At 44.6% G+C, this 20,636-nt stretch overlaps 1 protein-coding gene across 5 annotated transcripts in view; it reads left to right on the top strand.

Annotated features, from left to right (window-relative positions):
• The window catches only part of HOOK3 (hook microtubule tethering protein 3), a 366,964-nt gene that overhangs the window by 80,510 nt on the left and 265,818 nt on the right, over positions 1–20,636 (top strand). For 4 of the 5 annotated variants that reach the window (XM_033916887.1, XM_033916867.1, XM_033916858.1 and 1 more), the window contains exons 4-5: positions 9,818–9,868; positions 19,661–19,793. In XM_033916887.1, the coding sequence (XP_033772778.1) occupies positions 9,818–9,868; positions 19,661–19,793 (184 nt within the window). The remainder of the gene's footprint in view (positions 1–9,817; positions 9,869–19,660; positions 19,794–20,636) is intronic. The other variant, XM_033916879.1, reaches the window with a different exon arrangement.

Genomic DNA, 20,636 nt, shown 5'->3' with positions numbered 1-20,636 from the left:
ACCGAGGTTCCACTGTATATGATAAATACCTAGAGACAGTTGTCAAGCATCTAGATGCAAGATTCCCTGACATGCCAATTATTTCCAGCTTTTCAAAAGTTTTCAATGCAGAAACTCACGATTCAAGTGAGTCTGCTGAAATTCTTTTTGCTCATTACTCCAAAAATGGTAGCCCTCCAATTTTAAAATATGAAAGTAGCAGGCAAGAATGGACAGTTCCATCAAAAATGATCAGAAGTCAATCATACAAAGACTTCAGTCCAAAACAAATTTTACTAAAAATGGCAACGACATCAGAGCTCAGAATCGTTTCCAAATTTAGCCAAACTAGCTCATATTGGGCTAGTGATCCCAGTGAGCACAGCTGAATATGAAAGGGAGTTTTCTGCCCTTAAAAGGATCAAGTCATGTTTGAGAAATCGCATGAATCAAAGCACGCTAAATAATCTCATGCTGATCTCATTGGAGGGCCCAGATCCTCAGGACTTTGATTATGGGAAAGATGCAGACAATTGGGCCTCTAGGAAAAAAAGAAGAAATATTTAACTGAAGACACCTTCTGCATATGCAAGTTGGCTTTGAAGGTAAAATTATGTCCTTACCTGATAATTTCCTTTCCTTTAGTCATATGAATCCAGAGACTAGTGGGATGTACACTTCCCCCTCCCCATTCACGGTTTCGGCAATCCCGATTTCACATATTCGCGATTTTTTGGGGAGGGGGAAAAAAAGAAAACCCCCCCACAGTTTAGCCTTCCCCCCGGCGTCCTGGCCTTACCTGGTGGTCTAGCGGGCTTTCGGAGTAGGAGCGATCTTCCTACACTCCTGCCCCGTGTAGATCGCCAATAGGAAATGGCTGTGGGGAGTTCCCGTCGTAGTCTCGAGAGACTACGGGAACTCACGGCAGCTATTTCCTATTGGCGATCTGCACGGGGCAGGAGCATCACTCTTGCCCCGAAAGCCCACTAGACCACCAGGTAAGGCCGGGATGCCGGGGGGAAGGTAGGAGGGAGGCGGGGGTGGGTCAGAGCCGGACCAGAAGATATTCGTGGTATTTCACCATTCGCGGTCCGCCTCTGCCCCTATCCCCCAGAAAAAAGACGCATTTATCACCTACAAACATTTAGGCAGAGAGGGGGCGAAAGAGGACTATCTAGACAGATCTAAAGCTGTCAAAACAGCAGTCAGAGAAGCCAAACTCCGAATGGAGGAAGAGCTAGCAAGGAAAATTAAGAAAGGGGATAAATCTTTCTTCAGCTATATTAGTGACAGGTAAAGAAACAAAGATGGGATAGTACGCCTGAAGCAATCGGACGGTAACTTTGCGGAATCAGATTCTGAGAAGGCAGAACTACTAAACAAATACTTCTGTTCAGTGTTCACCCATTAAGCGCCGGGAGCTGGTCCACAGCTGCAGATGGGAGATAATCAGAAAGACCCGTTTCAAGATTTCAAATTTACGCCCAGTAGCGTCTATGACGAACTATCAAGACTCAAAGTAAACAAAGCCATGGGACCAGATAACCTACACCCCAGAATGCTCAGGGAGTTAAGGGAAGTCCTGGCAGAACCATTATCTGTTCTTTTCAATCTTTCCCTAAGCACAGGAAGGGTCCCCTTGGACTGGAAAACCGCCAACATAATCCCACTCCACAAAAGGGCTGCAGGACAGAGACAGCAAACTACAGACCAGTGAGTCTCACGTCTATAGTGTGTAAACTCATGGAAACACTGATCAAACAGAATCTTGACACAATCCTAGACGAAGAAAAACTGCGTGATCCACACCAACACGGGTTCACCCAGGGTAGATCCTGCCAATCTAATCTGATTAGCTTTTTTGACTGGGTTACTAGACAACTGGACGCCGGAGAGTCACTGGACATGGTATATTTGGACTTCAGTAAAGCATTTGATAGCGTCCCTCATCGAAGATTACTGAACAAGCTGAAATCGATAGGATTAGGAGACACTCTAACTACATGGGTTGGGGATTGGCTGAGCGGTAGACTTCAGAAGGTGGTGGTGAACGGTACCCCATCCGAAGCATCGGACGTGATCAGTGGAGTGCCGCAAGGCTCGGTCCTGGGCCCGATTCTATTTAACTTATTCATAAGAGATATGACGCAAGGACTTAGAGGAAGGGTATCACTGTTCGCCGACGACACCAAACTTTGCAACATAGTAAGCAAAAGCTTATTACCTGATAATATGACACACGACCTACTGTTGCTAGAACAATGGTCAACTACTTGGCAGCTAGGCTTCAATGCTAAAAAATGCAAGATAATGCACCTGGGTAAGAGAAACCCGCGTAGAACTTATGTACTAAATGGTGAGACCTTGGTTAGGACCACGGCGGAACGCGACCTAGGGGTGATCATTAGTGAGGACATGAAGGTTGCCAATCAAGTGGAGAAGGCTTCCTCCAGGGCAAGACAAATGATGGGATGTATCCGCAGAGGTTTCGTCAGCAGGAGACCTGAAGTTATGATGCCGTTGTACAGAGCCATGGTGAGGCCTCATTTGGAGTACTGTGTTCAGTTTTGGAGACCACACTACCGAAAGGACGTGCTGAGGATCGAGTTGGTTCAGCGAACGGCCACCAGGATGGTCTTGGGGCTCAAGGATCTCACGTATGAAGAAAGATTTAAAAAATTGTGGCTGTACTCACTTGAGGAAAGAAGAGAACGGGGAGATATGATTGAAACATATAAGTACATCACGGGACGCATCGAGTCAGAAGATGATATCTTCTGGCTCATGGGACCCTCGTCCACCAGAGGGCATCCGCTGAAGATCAGGGGAGGGAAGTTTCATGGCGACTCCAGGAAGTACTTCTTCACCGAAAGAGTAGTGGATCATTGGAACAGACTCCTACTCCAGGTGATAAAGGCCAGCAGCGTGACGGATTTTAAGTGAAAATGGGATACTCACGTGGGATCTTTAAGGGAGTAAATTCAGGGGAGGGGATACTTGGAATGGGCAGACTTGGTGGGCTATAGCCCTTTTCTGCTGCTTTTTTCTATGTTTCTATGTTTCTAATCCGGAGGGAGAAGTGTATCAAAGCATTCCAAACGTCGGGAGGGAAATAAAGAAGCGAACGGAAAATCCCCCGCCCCTAAATCCTGCCCTGTAGCACGCATCCAAGGAGATTCTACATTCCAGAGAGTATGTTACCCACGATCATACAGAGGCTACCCTCCCTAGCCTATGTGAACAGGAGCTATCCTTGCCTGAGAGCACCAAGCTGTGGAAAACACAGCTACATCCCACAAATAGAATGAGTGCAAAGCAGCCTCCCATCATAACCGCCAGGCCCCAAATAACCTCCTGTGGAATGGAACCATCATGCCTGGCAGTGGTCCTTAGCTGATGTCAAAACCCATGAGCACCATAGAAACATAGAAGATGACGGCAGAAAAGGGCTACAGCCCATCAAGTCTGCCCACTCTGCTTACCCACCCCCTGTCTATGCCCTAATGACCCAATTTCCTTATCTTGACCCTCGTAGGGATCCCACATGGGTATCCCATTTATTCTTAAAGTCTGGCACGCTGTCTGCCTCGATCACCTGCACTGGAAGCTTGTTCCAATGATCAACCACTCTCTCTGTGAAGAAATACTTTCTGGTGTCGCCATGAAATTTTCCGCCCCTGAGTTTGAGCGGGTGCCCTCTTGTGGCCGAAGGTCCCTTGAGAAAGAAAATATCATCTTCCACTTCGACACGTCCCGTGAGGTACTTAAATGTTTCGATCATGTCTCCCCTCTCCCTACGTTCCTCAAGAGTGTAGAGCTGCAATTTGTTCAGTCTCTCTTCGTACGAGAGACCCTTGAGCCCCGAGATCATCCTGGTGGCCGTCCGTTGAACCGATTCAATTCTGCGCACATCTTTACTGTAATGTGGCCTCCAGAATTGCACACAGTATTCCAGATGAGGTCTCACCATGGCCCTGTACAACGGCATTATGACTTCAGGCTTTCGGCTGACGAAACTTCTATTGATACAACCCAATATCTGCCTTGCCTTAGATGAAGCCTTCTCCACTTGATTGGCAGTTTTCATGTCTGCACTGATGATTACTCCTCAATCTCGTTCTGCTGAAGTCCTAGTTAAAGTTTCTCTGTTCAAGAAGTACGTCCTGCATGGATTTCCGCTTCCGAGGTGCATGACCTTACATTTCTTAGCATTGAAGTCTAGCTGCCAGGTTGAGGACCAACTTTCCAATGTAAGCAGGTCCTGTGCCATATAATTCTGTAAACTGCATTCACTTACTATATTACATAGTTTGGCGTCATCGGCGAATAGTGTTATTTTACCTTGAAGCCCTTGAGTCAGATCCCCTATGAATATGTTGAAAAGGAGTGGACCCAGGACTGAGCGGCACTCCACTGGTCACCTCCGATGTTTTAGAGAGGGTACCATTAACCACCACCCTCTGAAGTCTGCCACTTACACACCACCGCAGACCAAACCTTTTCCTCGCAAGGGTCTAGGGCATCAAGCCTGGAAACGGGACAAGGGAAGACTTTTCCTCTAACTGAAGGCCTCTGAAGCACAAATCTATAGGGCTCCCTCAGGAGGCAAACTGTTGACCAAAGTCAAGAAGAATGCCAGAGGAGAGGCAATACAACAAAACTGTACCTGGGCCCAGAAGTGACAAGTGCCTTTCCCAGAGCCCCAAATAGATACAGCAACAACATCAGACACTGAGATATCTGATTAAACTTTTAGCCCACTCCTCCACATGAATGACGCAGGAGTGGAAAGAAAAAAAACTCTGATCCAGAGAGAAGGAGCTGCAGCTAGCCCACAACTAGCCTAGCTCCAGCTGTCAGCTGGCCGGGATTAAACAAGGTACACTAGGCTGCCATTGAAATGGCGCCCCAGCCAAGGCCAACCTCAGCTAGGGCCTGCTGAATAGTGAGGGCAAAGGAATCACTGCCGGAGGCAGAATCCTTCCTCCAAGAGGAGAAAGACTGATAGCGGTGGCACCGGCAACTGCAGTGACACCCCCCCTCCCTCTTTCGTGGCGGGAGGGAAGGGCCTTGGCCTACCGCTCTCAGGGCCTGTTGCTGCCCGTGCGTGACTACGGCTAAAGCAGCCTCGGCTGTCCTAAGCGACAAAGTAGTAACAAACTCCTCCCACCGGCGCCTCTTCAAAGAAAATGGCGACTTCTGTAGCCCCACGCCCACAGAACGAGTGAGCTTATGGAACTTAGGTAGCCAAGTTTTTCAATGGGGGAAGGGACCTGAGAGCCCAGGTGTTGCCCCCCCCAAAATGGCACTGTACAGTCCCCATCCCGCAGCTCAACTGAGGCCTGAACCAAAGGACCCTTTCTCCCCTGAGGCCTAAAGCCGCAGGAACCTTTCTCCTCCACTGAGGCCTAAAGACACAGGAACATTTTTCCTCCACTGAGGCCTAAGCCACAGGAATATTTCTCCTCTGGGGCTTAAAGACACAGGAACATTTCTCCTCCTCTGAGGCCTAAAGCTACAGGAACATTTCTCTTCCGCTGAGGCCTAAAGACACAGAAACATTTCTCTTCCACTGAGGCCTAAAGACACAGAAACATTTCTCTTCCACTGAGGCCTAAAACCACAGGAACATTTCTCCTCCACTGAGACCTAAAGCCGCAGGAACATTTCTCCTCCACTGAGGCCTAAAGACACAGGAACATTTTTCCTCCACTGAGGCCTAAGCCACAGGAATATTTCTCCTCTGGGGCTTAAAGACACAGGAACATTTCTCCTCCTCTGAGGCCTAAAGCTACAGGAACATTTCTCCTCCGCTGAGGCCTAAAGACACAGAAACATTTCTCTTCCACTGAGGCCTAAAACCACAGGAACATTTCTCCTCCACTGAGACCTAAAGACACAGGAACATTTCTCCTCCACTGAGGCCTAAAGATACAGGAACATTTCTCTTCCACTGAGGCCTAAAGACACAGGAACATTTCTCCTCCACTGAGGCCTAAAGCCACGGGAACATTTCTCCTCCACTGAGGCCTAAAACCACGGGAACATTTCTCCTCCACTGAGGCCTAAAGCCACGGGAACATTTCTTCTTCACTGAGGCCTAAAGCCACGGGAACATTTCTCTTCCACTGGGACCTAAAGCCACGGGAACATTTCTCCTTCACTGAGGCCTAAAGCCAGAGGAACATTTCTCCTCCACTGAGGCCTAAAGCCACAGGAACATGTCTCCTCCACTGAGGCCTAAAGCCACAGGAACATTTCTCCTCCACTGAGGCCTAAAGCCACGGGAACATTTCTTCTCCACTGAGGCCTAAAGCCACGGGAACATTTCTCGTCCACTGGGACCTAAAGCCACGGGAACATTTCTCCTTCACTGAGGCCTAAAGCCACGGGAACATTTCTCCTTCACTGAGGCCTAAAGCCACAGAAACATTTCTCCTCCACTGAGGCCTAAAGCCAGAGGAACATTTCTCCTCCACTGAGGCCTAAAGCCACAGGAACATGTCTCCTCCACTGAGGCCTAAAGCCACAGGAACATGTCTCCTCCACTGAGGCCTAAAGCCACAGGAACATGTCTCCTCCACTGAGGCCTAAAGCCACAGGAACATGTCTCCTCCACTGAGGCCTAAAGCCACAAAAATATCTTTCAAAATCCTCCGTAGAATCCAGGAGCTGTGAGGAACCTCTGTAGTCAAGAAGGCAGCACTTCTAGTAGAGTAAGGGACCTGGGAGGTTTCCAGGTGTTACCTTGAAGAGGGTGAAGTAGGGACGCTGGGAGGGCCCTAGTGTACCTCCAAAGCTGAAACTTGATGGATGTAATCCTACTAGTTTCTGGATTCATCTGCTATTGATGACGAGGAATATTTTTTTCTTTTTCTTCATTAGGTTTCCCATATTTTTTTTTCATTGTTTTCACTTTTCTTCCTGACAGCGACAATACTTGTGATGCTTGGTTTATGTCATAACAATTGTTATTTAAAATTTTTGTTAGGATTGCAGGATCCTGAATTGGATACTTCTTAAATTTAATAAAAATATTCTGGCACAAGTGTTGAACCTTAAAATAGGTTGGAAAATAATTAATGATAATTAACTAATAAAAATAGTACACATTTAATTTTCCCCACCACCAAATTTCCCCGTCCCACCCCACCCGGCTACTTTTTCATGTCACCCGGCTGGAAAAAATTTCTGGGGAGAACACTGTCTTTTTATGTCCTTCGCCAGATACGGTCTCCAAAACTGAACACGATATTCCAAATGGGGCCTCACCCTTGATCTGTACAGGGGCAATTCTATTGTGTATTAAGCACCAATTCTTCAAAGGTATCTTGGCACCTACCTGTCAATTAATGGCACCCTTCACACACCTAAGGTGCACCAACTCTAGGTGTCACTTTATAGACTTGTCCCTGTAGCCTGCATAGCAGTATCTTTAGAATGCACAATAAATAGTAGCCTAGTCACTAAGAATGTAACACAGCAACCCATGGCAAATTATGCAGAAAAGGTGAAAAAGAACTCATGAATTCTTATTCACAACCATCACTAGATTTAATGAGACCATCTGATCCCCAATAAAAGCAGCAACTCTTAGTAGCTGCTGTCGCTCAGTACTGTGTGAACTATTCCTGCTTGCAATGATGCTTGTTTTCTAAAGGCTACATTATGTTGCACAAATGCTGCAAGTGATGCCACAGCATTTGCCGATGGTTGCCTGAGTTATGTAGGGGAGGCTTTACAGCTCACTCGTACTATATTGTTTTAAAGTTAAATCTAAAAGATAAATCCTGTCAGTGTGGACCACTGAGGCAGCTTCTTCCTTTTGGGCCTGGAGAAATAGACTTCATACACTTTTGCTTTTGGAGCGGAGAGGAGCTACAGCCAGTTATAAATGCAAATGACAATTCCTCCAGATCTGGGATCCCTGCATTTAGTCATTGGCCCCTAAAGCATGCAGTGAGGTCCTAAATTCACTATCCTAATACTGCGGTTGTGTGGGTTGGTGGGTGGGGTTGACGGGGGCGTGTGAGAGTTGTATTTTTTTTTTCTTTCTTCTGCTCTATCAGGGGTGGGGTTTGCTCGTTTTCCCGCTTTTGGAACTGCAGGAACAGTAACATGGAGGACTAGCAGAGTCCGAAGTTCTCCGAGTATTATGCTGAGAGACTATTTTGGTATGGGCTTGGAGGGGTTGGGGGTGAGGGGAATTTAGTATGGGTCAGTGGTTCTCAACCCTATCCTAGGGGACACCCAGCCAGTTGGGTTTTCAAGATATCCCTAATGAATATGCATGAGAGAGATTTGTATATAGTGGAGGAGACAGGCATGCAAATATGTCTAATGCTTATTCATTTGGGATATCTTGAAAACCCAACTGGCTGGGGGTCTCCCAGGACAGGGTTGAGAACCACTTGTATGGGTCTTTGAGATATTGGTTTTCCTTTTTCATACTGGAATGGCGGTTGCATCACTGTGTTTTTCTGATTTGGGGAGCTTCAACTCTACATATTGTGGGCTGTGGTCCTCTCTCTGCATGTTGTTTAGTTTATTGTTTAACACTGCGGATGCTCCCTGTTCTGGGTGGGGGTTGAGGGCGGGCTGGGGATTTCTGCTGTTTATTTTTGGTTATTGTTCCAGTTTGTATGTGACTTGATCTTGTTTGGGGCTTTGCCCTGTGTGTAAGTTTGTATTCTATTTGAAAATCAATAAAAAAAATCGTTGTACCTTAAAGTTAAATCTAAATATTTAAACTTAATGCATCTTCTGTCTAGCAGAAACTTTACAGTCTCTTTTTTTTGTTTGTTTTCAAGAACGAAAGCATTTTATCTCTTTACCTGCATTCTCAAGAATGGGGATCAGGGCATATGCACATTTGAATTTTCAAAAATATATACAGTGTTTTAGCTTAAAAAAATACTTGCACTCAAAGGAAATGTGCGGTGGCGGCGGCGAAAAGGGCAAACAGAATGCTAAGAATAATAAAGAAGGGGATCACAAACAGATCGGAGAAGGTTATCATGCCACTGTACCAGGCCATGGTGTGCCCTCACCTTGAGTACTGCGTACAGCACTGGTCGCCGTACACGAAGAAGGAAAGAGTCCAGAGAAGAGTGACTAAGATGGTTAAGGGGTTTGAGGAGCTGCCGTATAACGAAAGTTTAGAAAAACTGGGCCTCTTCTCCCTTGATCAGAGGAGATTGAGAGGGGACATCATCGAAACATTCAAGGTACTGAAGGGGATAGACTTAGTAGATAAGGACAGGTTGTTCACCCTCTCCAAGGTAAGGAGAACGAGAGGGCACTTTCTAAAGCTGAAAGGGGATAGATTCCGTATGAACTTAAGGAAGTTCTTCTTCACCCAGAGAGTGGTGGAAAACTGGAATGCTCTTCCAGAGTCTGTCATAGGGGAAAACACACTCCAGGGATTCAAGACAAAGTTAGACAAGTTCCTGCTGAACAAGGACGTACGCTGGTAGGGCTAGTCTCAGTTAGGGCGCTGGCCTTTGACCAGAGGGCTGCCGCGTGAGCGGACTGCTGGGCAGGATGGACCACTAGTCTGACCCAGCAGCGGCAAGTCTTGTGTTCTTATGTTTTGTCCAGTTTTTATTTAATTTTTAAGATGTTTTTTTCAATTTTTGAAAGCTCTTACAAAACCACTTGCACACAGAACATAATAAGAGTGCATATTTCTTTGCAAGTATTCAATTATAAAATAGAGCAAAAGACAAATGGGAGAAAACCGGGATTAGTATTTTATGAAATGCATATAGTACTGCTTCTTTACATTCATTGATTGTAATCGATTGGTTTTCATTCTTCTTTCTTTCTCCCTTAATAGATCAGCAATTTAAAGAAAATTTTGAAAGGAATTCTAGATTATAATCATGAGGTAAGGGATTATTTTCTATTTGTTCACATCAATGTATCCTTTTTTTAAAATGTATTTTAATTCTTGAACAAGCAGGCAGTATATTCTCACATATACATATGGGCGGAGTCTGGTACGGACAGTGCTAAAAGTGAATTGTCACTTTAAACTTCTTAAGGTTTGAGGCAGACTTAAAGATCTCAATCTGTATACTTTGGAGGAAAGGCGGGAGAGGGAAGATATGATAGACGTTTAAATACCTATGTAATGTAAATGCGCATGAGTTGAGTCTCTTTCATTTGAAAGGAAACTGCAATGAGAGGGCAAAGGATGAACTTAAGAGGTGATAGGCTGTGGAGTAATCTAAGGAAATACTATTTTATAGAAAAGGTAGTAGATGCAAGGAACAGTGGTGGAGACAGAGACTGTGTCTGAATTCAAGAGGGCCTGGGATAGGCACGTGGGATCTCTTGGAGAGAGAAAGAGATAATGGTTACTGCAGATGGGCAGACTAGATGGGCCATTTGGCCTTTTTCTGCCATCATGTTTCTATGAGACTGCCCACACTGTGGACGAGTGAATGTCTTCCTGCCTGACGGTTCCTGGTTCTTTAGTTCTTCATTTTCCGCGGAGCGAAGAATTGAGTTGCTTTCCCAATCAGCTTAATTTTGGCCTTTTCAGTTCTATATATATATATAACTGAGGAAAAAAAAAAAATATATATATATATATATATATATATATATATTTCATCTTTCTCCTTTCACTAAAAATTTTTTTCAGATATATTAGTGAAAGGAGAAAGATGAAAAATGGAATTGCTAGGCTAAAAGATGCTGGGAACCGATATGTGGAAAGTGATGAGGAGAAAGCCAATGTGCTAAACAAATACTTCTGTTCTGTGTTCACAGAAGAAAATCCTGGAGAAGGACCGAGATTGTCTAGCAAAGTTACACGAGAAAATGGAGTAGATTCTGCGCCGTTCACGGAGGAGGGTGTTTATGAGCAACTTGAAAAACTGAAGGTGGACAAAGCGATGGGACCAGACGGGATCCGTCCCAGGATACTAAGGGAGCTCAGAGAGGTTCTGGCGAGTCCTATTAAAGACTTGTTCAGCAAATCTCTGGAGACGGGAGTGATTCCTGGGGATTGGAGGAGAGCGGATGTGGTCCCTATTCATAAAAGTGGTCACAGGGATGAAGCAGGAAACTACAGGCCGGTGAGCCTCACTTCAGTTGTTGGAAAAATAATGGAAGTTTTGCTGAAAGAAAGGATAGTGTACTTCCTTGAATCTAATGGGTTACAGGATCCGAGGCAACATGGCTTTACAAAAGGTAAATCGTGCCAAACGAACCTGATTGAATTTTTTGATTGGGTGACCAGAGAGCTGGATCAAGGACATATGCTAGATGTAATTTACTTGGATTTCAGCAAAGCCTTTGATACAGTTCCTCATAGGAGGCTGTTGAACAAACTTGAAGGGCTGAAGTTAGGACCCAAAGTGGTGAACTGGGTCAGAAACTGGCTGTCGGACAGACGCCAGAGAGTGGTGGTTAATGGAAGTCGTCTTTCTTTTTTATAGTAAAAAAAAAATTTTTTTTTTAAAACTTTTTTTGCTTTTGCGAATTCGGCCTGGCGGGGTCTGTTTCTCTTCTTGCACCTTGACTTTTGATTTTGCTGAGGCCATTTTTCCCTCCATGTTCCGTCGATGGATTCATCTTTGGTGTTGTATGCAATGGGTAAGCCGGCTAAGAAGCCTTCCCCCATCACTTCGGGCTCCCAGGTCACTTCAGCAGTGAGCCAAGTCCTATAGACCTCGAGGAGACTCAAGAAACGATCGGCTCCTATATTGGTGAGTGCCTCGACATCAGCCTCCTCATCGCCAGAATGCAGATCGGCACCAACGGTACTGGCAAAAAAGCCAGCGGTACCGGTGCCTGACCTAAGGCAGCAAATTCAACAACTGCTGCGAGAGGAATTAAGGGAGCGGTTACAGCTCTTACTCCCTGTTATGGTGACACCGGCTGTTCCAGTGTCAGTCCGGTCTGAGTCTTCCATATTGGCACCGAAAGTTGCAGTCTTGGTGTCGACATTGCAAAAATCTTCCTCGGTGCCGTCTGAGTTGACAAAATGCTCGATGTCAGAGACAGCTTGGCCCCGTTCTTCTTCCCAAACATCTCCCGAGATGATGTCAGTCAAATTGGGTAAGGCTTTGAGGAAGATGAAATATACGGAATCATTGACACCCAGTGCTCAACACCGTATCCCACCCACTCGAGACTTGGACCTCTGGGGTGATTCTGAACAGCCTGTTCTGTCTGATGAGGATGTCTCTTCAGATGAAGACTCTCAACTTCCATCTTCTCAAGAATCTTCTCAACGAATGGATACGTCATCTTTTTCAAAATATTTGAAAGACATGGCAGAGATGCTTTCTATACCTCTTGAAGCTGACTGAAAAAAATCAAAACAATTTTTGAATGCATTAGATTATGAGCAGCCACTTAAGGAGTTTCTTCAGCTTTCCCTTCATGACATCTCGAGGGAGATCTTTTACAAGAACTTAGAAACTCCTTTGACCATCCCTGTGGCTCCTCGCAAGCTGGATTCTCTATATAGGGTGGTACCCATTCCGGGCTTTGACAAGTCTCAGCTCCCCCATGAGTCTCTCCTGGTGGAGTCCACACTTAAAAAAAATCTGGAGCCAGTGTCTATGCTTCTGTACCTCCTGGCAGAGAAGGTAAAGCAATGGACCATTTTGGCAAGCGATTATATCAGAATGCCATGCTTGTCAACCGGTCTGGTAACTATGCTTTCCATTTCTCCTTCAATCTCAAGCATTTAGTTACCCAAGTGGCCACTTTTCAGAAGTACTTACCTGATCGCAAATTACCTGCTTTACAGAATTACATTTCTGACTTGCTACAGCTGCGCAAATACATGGTACGCTCTATCTATGACACTTTTGAGCTAACATCTCGTGCTGCAGCTATGTTTGTGGCAATGCGATGCCTAGCCTGGCTCAGAGTCTCGGAGCTTGATATTAACCATCAAGATCATCTTGCTAATGCTTCTTGTTTGGGCGATGAACTTTTTGGAGCTTCCTTAGATACAACCACCCAAAAGTTATCAGCTCACGAAAGCAGGTGGGATACTTTGGTTAAAAACAAGAAAAAACCTTATCACCTGTTTGCCCTTTCAGACAACAGTCTTCATATTAGCGTTGTTTTGCTGCAAAGCCTCTGCCGCCACCTCAGTCTCAACCTCGCAGGCAGAGGCAGCAACAGCAGCAACCCTGTCAACCCCAGCAAAAACAGCAGGCTGTTCCATCTAAATCTACACAGCCTTTTTGACCTATTTTTCAGGAGCATAGCCATCGGACCTGTTTTTCATAGCCATTGACCTGTTTTTCAGGAGTATAGCCATCGGAGGTTGTCTTCAGCTTTTCATCAGTCGTTGGGAACTCATCACATCAGACCTATGGGTCATCAACATCATTTGTCAGGGTTACTCTCTCCATTTTCAGACTCTTCCACCAGACAGTCCTCCAAGAGAGTCTGCTTTGGACACTGCACAGTCTTCCTTTCTTCTGCAGGAGGTGCAATCCCTTCTTCTGCTGAATGCCATCGAGGAAATTCCCCTCAATCAACAGGCCCAGGGATTTTACTCCTGTTACTTCTTAATCCCCAAGAAGACAGGATGACTGAGACCCATCTTGGATCTCAGAGCTCTCAACAAATTTCTAGTCAAGGAGAAATTCAAGATGTTGTCACTCGCCCTGCTTTATCCTCTTCTCAATCAGAACGACTGGCTATGTTCCCTAGACCTCAAAGAAGCCTACACACATATCCCGATTCATCCGGCTTCCAGGAAGTACCTCCGTTTTCAAATCAATCGCTGTCATTACCAATACAAGGTACTTACTTTTGGCCTGGCATCTTCTCCCAGAGTCATCACGAAGTGCCTAATTGTGGTGGCCGCCTCTCTCCGATCACACGACCTTCAAGTCTTTCTTTATCTGGACGACTGGTTGATCAAGGCTGTCTCATCTCGGGAAGTGGTCCAAGCAACATCTCAGACCATCTCTTTTCTCCAAATTCTAGAATTCGAAGTCAACTTCCCCAAATCACATCTCATTCCAACCCATCGTCTGCAGTTCATTGAGGCAATCCTAGACACCACTCTTATGAGAGCGTTTCTTCCACCAGATCGACTTCAGACTTGCATCCGTCTCTGTCAGCAATTGCTTCCTCTTCAAACCATCTCTGCCAGACACATGATGGTTTTTCTAGGCCACATGGCTTCAACTGTCCATGTCACACCACTGGCAAGACTACATCTTCGCACTCCTCAGTGGACTCTGGCTTCCCAGTGGTCTCAAAGGACAGATCATCTTTCACAGCATATATATCTGTGACATTATCTCTTCTGTGGTCGCTTCAATGGTGGATGACCTCCTCAAATCTATCCAGAGGTGGTCTTTTTCATTTACCCCCTCATTTCAAGATCATCATGACAGACGCATCCCCTTATGCCTGGGGGGCTCATATGGACGATCAGCAGACTCAGGGGTTTTGGACCGGCAGGGACCGGAAATTTCACATCAATTTCTTAGAACTCAGAGCGATGTTTTATGCCCTCAAGGCTTTTCATCATCTTCTTTGCCCTCAGGTCCTCCTCCTTTACATGGACAATCAAGTAGCAATATACTACATAAACAAGCAAGGAGGCACGGGCTCTCTCCTGTTGTGTCAGGAAGCCCAGAAAATCTGGAATTGGGCGACAGCTCGCAATCTGTTTTTGAAGGTGGTCTACATTGAAGAGGAGAAGAATTCCCTAGCAGACAACCTCAGCTGAATTCTTCAACCTCATGAATAGACTCTCGACTCTGCAACTCTACAGTCCTTCTTTGCTCAATGGGGCACTCCTCAAGTGGACTTGTTTGCGGCTCCTCATAATCATAAGCTGTCCCAGTTTTGTTCCAGACTTTACTCTCCTCTCCATCTGGCAGCAGATTGAACGGGTCTGTTTCTATATGCATTCCCTCTACTTCCTCTCATGTTGCAAACCTTATTCAAAGTCAAGAGGGAAGCAGCCACCATGATTCTCATTGCTCCACGGTGGCCCAGACAACATTGGTTCTCCCTTCTCCTTCAACTCAGCTCCAGGGAGCCCATGCCTCTTCCAATATTTCCTACTCTGTTCACTCAGAATCAGGAATTGCTTCTACATCCCAAACTGCAATCTCTACACCTGACAGCTTGGTTTCTCTCGGGCTGAATTCATCTGTCTTATTTCTTTCTCAGCCTGTTCGTCAAATTCTTGATGCATCCAGGAAACCAGCCACTCAGCAATGTTACCAACAAAAGTGGACTAGATTTTCTTCCTGGTGTCTTCTTCATCATCACGATCCAACATCCTTGGCAGTGGAATTGGTGTTAGATTATCTTCATCTGTCTGACTCTGGTCTCAAGTCTACATCTATCAGAATCCATCTCAGTGCTATTACTGCTTTTCACATGCCAGTCGAGGGAAAACCTCTCACTACTCATCCTTTGGTTTCCAGGTTCATGAAGGGACTTTTCAATGTTAAACCACCTCTCAAGCCTTCACCTGTCGTCTGGGACCTTAATGTGGTTCTTTCCAGTTTGATGAAGCCACCATTTGAACCAATGGTCACATCTCATCTTAAGTTTCTTACCTGGAAAGTGGTCTTCCTTATTGCTCTCACCTCTGCCAGGAGGGTTAGTGAGTTACAAGCATTAGTAGCAGATCTACCTTTCACAGTTTTTCATCATGACAAGATGGTTCTGCGCACACATCCAAAGTTTCTTCCAAAAGTTGTCACTGAATTTCATCTCAGTCAGTCAATTGTTCTACCAGTGTTTTTTTCCTAAACCTCATTCTCATGCTGGAGAAACTACTTTGCATTCTTTGGACTGTAAGCAGGCTTTGGCCTACTACATTGACCAGACAAAGCCACAACGAACATCTCCCCAACTTTTCATCTCTTTTGATCCAAACAAGTTGGGGCATCCTGTATCCAAGAGAACGATTTCCAACTGGCTAGCTGCCTGCATTTTGTTCTGCTATGCTCAGACTGGACTGGCACTGGAGCGTCGTGTCACAGTCCACAGAGTTAGAGCTATAGCAGCTTCTGTGGCTTTCCTTAGATCTACATCCATTGAGGAAATGTGTAAAGCTGCAACCTGGTCCTCAGTTCATACATTCACTTCTCATTATTGTCTGGAATCTTTCTCCAGATGGGTTGGGCACTTTGGCCAATCTGTATTACAAAATTTATATTCTTAGGCCAGCACTCCCACCATCCCATCTCTGTTAACTTGGAGGTCACCCATTTGTGAAAATATGCTGCCTGCTTGTCTTGGGATAAAGCATAGTTAATTACCGTAACAGGTATTATCCAGGGACAGCAGGCAGATATTCTCACATCCCACTCACCTCCCTGGGTTTGCTTTTTAGCTGGCTTATCTTAACTGAGGGACTGCGCGCCCTACGTCGGGCGGGCGGGAAGGCACTCATGCATACGCAGTTTGGGCTATCACGAACTTTCTAAAGACTTAAAGTGGCGATGCACTTTTAAAGTGGTCTGTACCAGGGCTCCGTTGGTGAAGTCACCCATTCGTGTGAATATCTGCCTGCTGTCCCTGGACAACACCTGTTACGGTAAATAACTGTGTGCTATGCTTGCATCCATGCCCACCATCTCCCCACTTTTTGTATATCTCTCTTTGTCCAGCTTCTCCCCTCTCTTACTCCCTTACATAAATGTGTGTTTCACACTTGTTCTTTCCTCCCTCCCTCTGCTAAGTTCAATATTTCACATACTCTTCCTTCATCCCCTTTGTTCAGCTTTTCTCTTTCCCTTTCCTTCTCTTCCTCTTGCAGGTCCTGGACCTCTCTCCCTTCCCTCTAGCTCCCTTCCCATAGATCCAACACTTCTATCTCCTCCCTTCAGCACCCAGGTGTGGGTCTGGCACTTCTCCCTTCCCTTCAGCTCTGCTCCACCCACCACATAGGCCCAAGCGCCTGTTTCTCTTCCCCCCAATTGCCAGCAGCTGTCTCTCTTGCCTTCAGCTCCAGCCGGTCCAGCAGCCCAAGTAACTCCCTCTCCCTTTGTGGGAGTAGCAACAGTCCCCCTCCCTCCCTGTCGTGGGTACAACAGCCCCCACCCTCAACCCTCCCTCCCTCTCGATTGCCAGTGGCAAAGAAAAAAAAACAACAAACCCGCAACTTTCCTGGGTTCAGTGCCGGTTTTAGACATGCTAGGGCCCAAGGCAGAAATAAAGGATGGGGCCTCTGATTCCCTCTTCTCTCTGCTCCCTCCCTCCAATATCCCCACCTCTTATTATTACCACACATAAAACAACTTTAAATGACTTGTTTATACACAAAACACAAACAGATTTTTACCAAATGATCACAAATAGAAATTGAACTAGGAACCCCACGAAGTATTACAACACTGGAGAAACACTGGATATGCACTTTTTTCTGTACCCAGGCCCAGGTCCACCAAAAATTAGCCATCTCCCTTGCTGTAGCTGGTGAGGATCCCAAAACCCTGCAAGTTGAAGACCACCTCCTACAGTCTGGCAGCCAGTAATCTCCAAGCTCTGTGCTTGAAGAGTTCTGTCTGCTGAACTAGAGGAAGAGATCTTCAGCTGGCAGGGCTTATTTATAAACGTTATCAACACAGCTACTGAAGTCTCCGTTAAAGCTCACTCCAGTCCATCTACACCCAAAGAAGGCAAGTTGTAGCAGCGTGTATCGAAGAGAGGCATTGGCATCAGCCTTAAGTGAAGAGCAGTGCTGAGAACTCCCTGATGTTGGTGGATGTTTTGTCTGCTAAGTGCTTCCAAGATAGAGACATTGCCAACCTCAAGACACTGATGTGACCTCACCTATACCGCTATCTTTGACTTCTGGCATTAGCTATCTTTAAGTAAGAGTTGGACAGGGAGGACTGATGAGTTGCTTGCCTGTCATAAAAAACAGAAAAAATGAAGGCAGATAAAGCCATATAGTCTATCTAGCTGGACTATCCATGCCATCTACTATCCCTTTATCTCCCTTAGAGATTCAATGTACTTGTACCAAGCTTTCTTCTATTTAAATAGTTTGAATTGGCAAAGGAATGCAACATCTCCATTGGTTCATGCGACAATGATTCTAACAGAGAAGTTGGGGATGTCTCGCTTTGTGGCAAAGTTTGTTCCATGTTTGGTGACCGACGACTAGAAGAACAACTGCAATAACAGTTCTTCCCCAGCCACCTTACTCTCCTGACTTGGCACCTGCTGACTCCTAAACTTAAATCCACAATGAAAGGAAAGCGATTCAACACCATTGAAGACAAAAAGCAAAATTTGATGCAGCAACTTTTGGTGATTCCTGAAAATGCGTTTAAGGACTATTTCCAGAAGTGGAAATAGCATTGAGAAAAGTGTATATGTAGGGAAGGAGAGTACTTTGAAGGGGACCCAATGGAATAAGTTATAAGATTGTTTAATAAATTTTTATAAAATTAGTCCTGGAACTTTTTGAATAGTCAAAAATTATTTAAACAAATTTATTGAACTAATCAACACTGGAAAACCCTGCCAATCACTGTCAGGTATTACATATGTTCAATCAGGCCTCCTATCATTTAACCAATAGACTGCCACTCTACTCTGTTGTTCAGACCCTAAGTGTAGTAGTTTACCAATCAAAAATGGTAGTCTATTGGTTGATTGATAGGAGGCTTGATTGGACAATGCTTTTGTAGAGCCCTAGTATGGATTTGTAGGAACATTGTTGCAGTCAGAGAGAACTCTTGAGAAAGCCGGATATTCATGGCGAAATGGGTCCCATCGGGGCCACGGCTGCCTGCAACCACTAAGATAAATGTGGGCTGTTCTACTGAGTATGATATACCTGTTTAAGCATGCAGTATTACTTTTAAGATTTTGCATGGAGTTAATCCTAAAAAAACAAATAATAAAAATAATAATATTGAGAGGCTTTTTTTTGGATTGATGATAGAAACGTGGAACCTTGTAAGTCTTGGCTAAGGTTTATTCCTGAATATCAAGCAGGTTTCTGAGATACTTTTCCTCTCATATAATCACTTACTGTATTAAGTTTAGTGGGATGTTTGGTATTTTTTGTGAACCTTGTGGTACCCAACTCAAAAGACATCAATTATTTGAAATTTTTTTGTCCTTTTTCACTACATAATTCCATTTAGTTAGAAAACCTGGAACCATGTAAAATCTGGACCATGAATTCCAAAATTATTTTAAATTTCCAACAACCTATCAAATCAACTAAATAAAAAGCACTGCTGAGATCAAACAGAATCACTATAGCACAATGACCTATACACAATAACTCTTTACCATATGCAATTAATGCTGAAACCACTATTTCTGTAGTATGGTTTCTTATAAACCCCTATTGTGAGGCATGAAGAAAATTTAAATGGTAGAGATAAGTCAAGTTGTTCCGTAACATAGCCCTCCATAACTTTGACAAACAATGGATTGGATACAACCAGGTGGTAGTTGCTGACATCTATTAAACCTAGTTTAAAATTTTTCAAAATTGGTGTCAGAACAATCCCTCCCCCTGATGTTGGAAAAATGCTATTTCTGAGATGATAATTTAGCCACTGAGTTAGTAATCCAGTAGACACTGGAGGTGCTGCATTAAGTAAATAAGGTGGACAAGAATCTAAACATTGTATTTGTAATTTATGAGCTTATAACTTGTATTGTAGGACTTATTTATATGATTTTGATTTGATAGATTTTGGGGCAGCAGATCAATGACTTCACGCTTCCTGATGTCAACCTGGTTGGAGAGCACTCGGATGCTGCTGAGCTTGGGAGAATGCTTCAGCTAATTTTAGGTTGTGCTGTGAACTGTGAACAGAAACAAGGCAAGTATAGTAGACTTGACATGTTATAAGTCTTGATATTTTAAAATGCAGACATTTGGGCCCTTTAATAATATAGGGCATGACCAAACTAGAGAACAAGGTTAGTGAAACTAAAGAGATGCAGACAAGAGAAAACAGCTTGGGATCACACTCTCCAGCCTATCAAATCTAATATCTATTTTCCTGGGGGGACAATGCCATTCTAATATTATTCTCTTACCCCTATATCTGGTTTTCTTGCATCCAGCTTATTAATCAGTGTGGGGATGTCCCAGGTGATCATAACCTCTTCATTCTCCATAATTTTCTTAGGGTCATGGTCCTAGTGTTTTTCCAGTACAGCGATGTTCTAATGTTTACAAAGTTTCCAGTGGATGATGTGTACCACCTTCTTTGCATTCAACAGCAGATGAATCCAGAGCTGAGTGGGTTATGACCATCCACCAGCAGGTGGAGATAGAGAACACAAAAGCTGAACTTTGTCATATATCGGATGGTAAGCTTCCTGGTAGCGAATGACGCGGGGAAAAAAATGTATCCTCCACCTTGTCCCTGCGAACTCTCTGATTCCATCCGCATAAGCCTTGAATAGTTATGATTTTATATTGAAATCACTTTATTAAAGTATAAAAAGAAACAATATTCTGTACAGCTGTCATTTTATAAATCACAAATACAGAAAAAGGATCAACAAAACTAGTCTCCCCTCACAATATCCCCTCCACTGTCAGGAAAACTGACTACCACATAAAAAATTCATCCTAACAGAACACCTCGGTCACACACACAGAACACAAATGCCAAATACATAATAGCTGACCAAAAATGATAAACATAGACCAA

The sequence above is a fragment of the Geotrypetes seraphini genome, chromosome 1 (assembly GCF_902459505.1).
Source record: "Geotrypetes seraphini chromosome 1, aGeoSer1.1, whole genome shotgun sequence".
Lineage (NCBI taxonomy): Eukaryota > Metazoa > Chordata > Amphibia > Gymnophiona > Dermophiidae > Geotrypetes > Geotrypetes seraphini.
The sequence above is the reverse complement of the archived record's forward strand: the minus strand, read 5'-3'. Positions and strand labels throughout refer to the sequence as shown.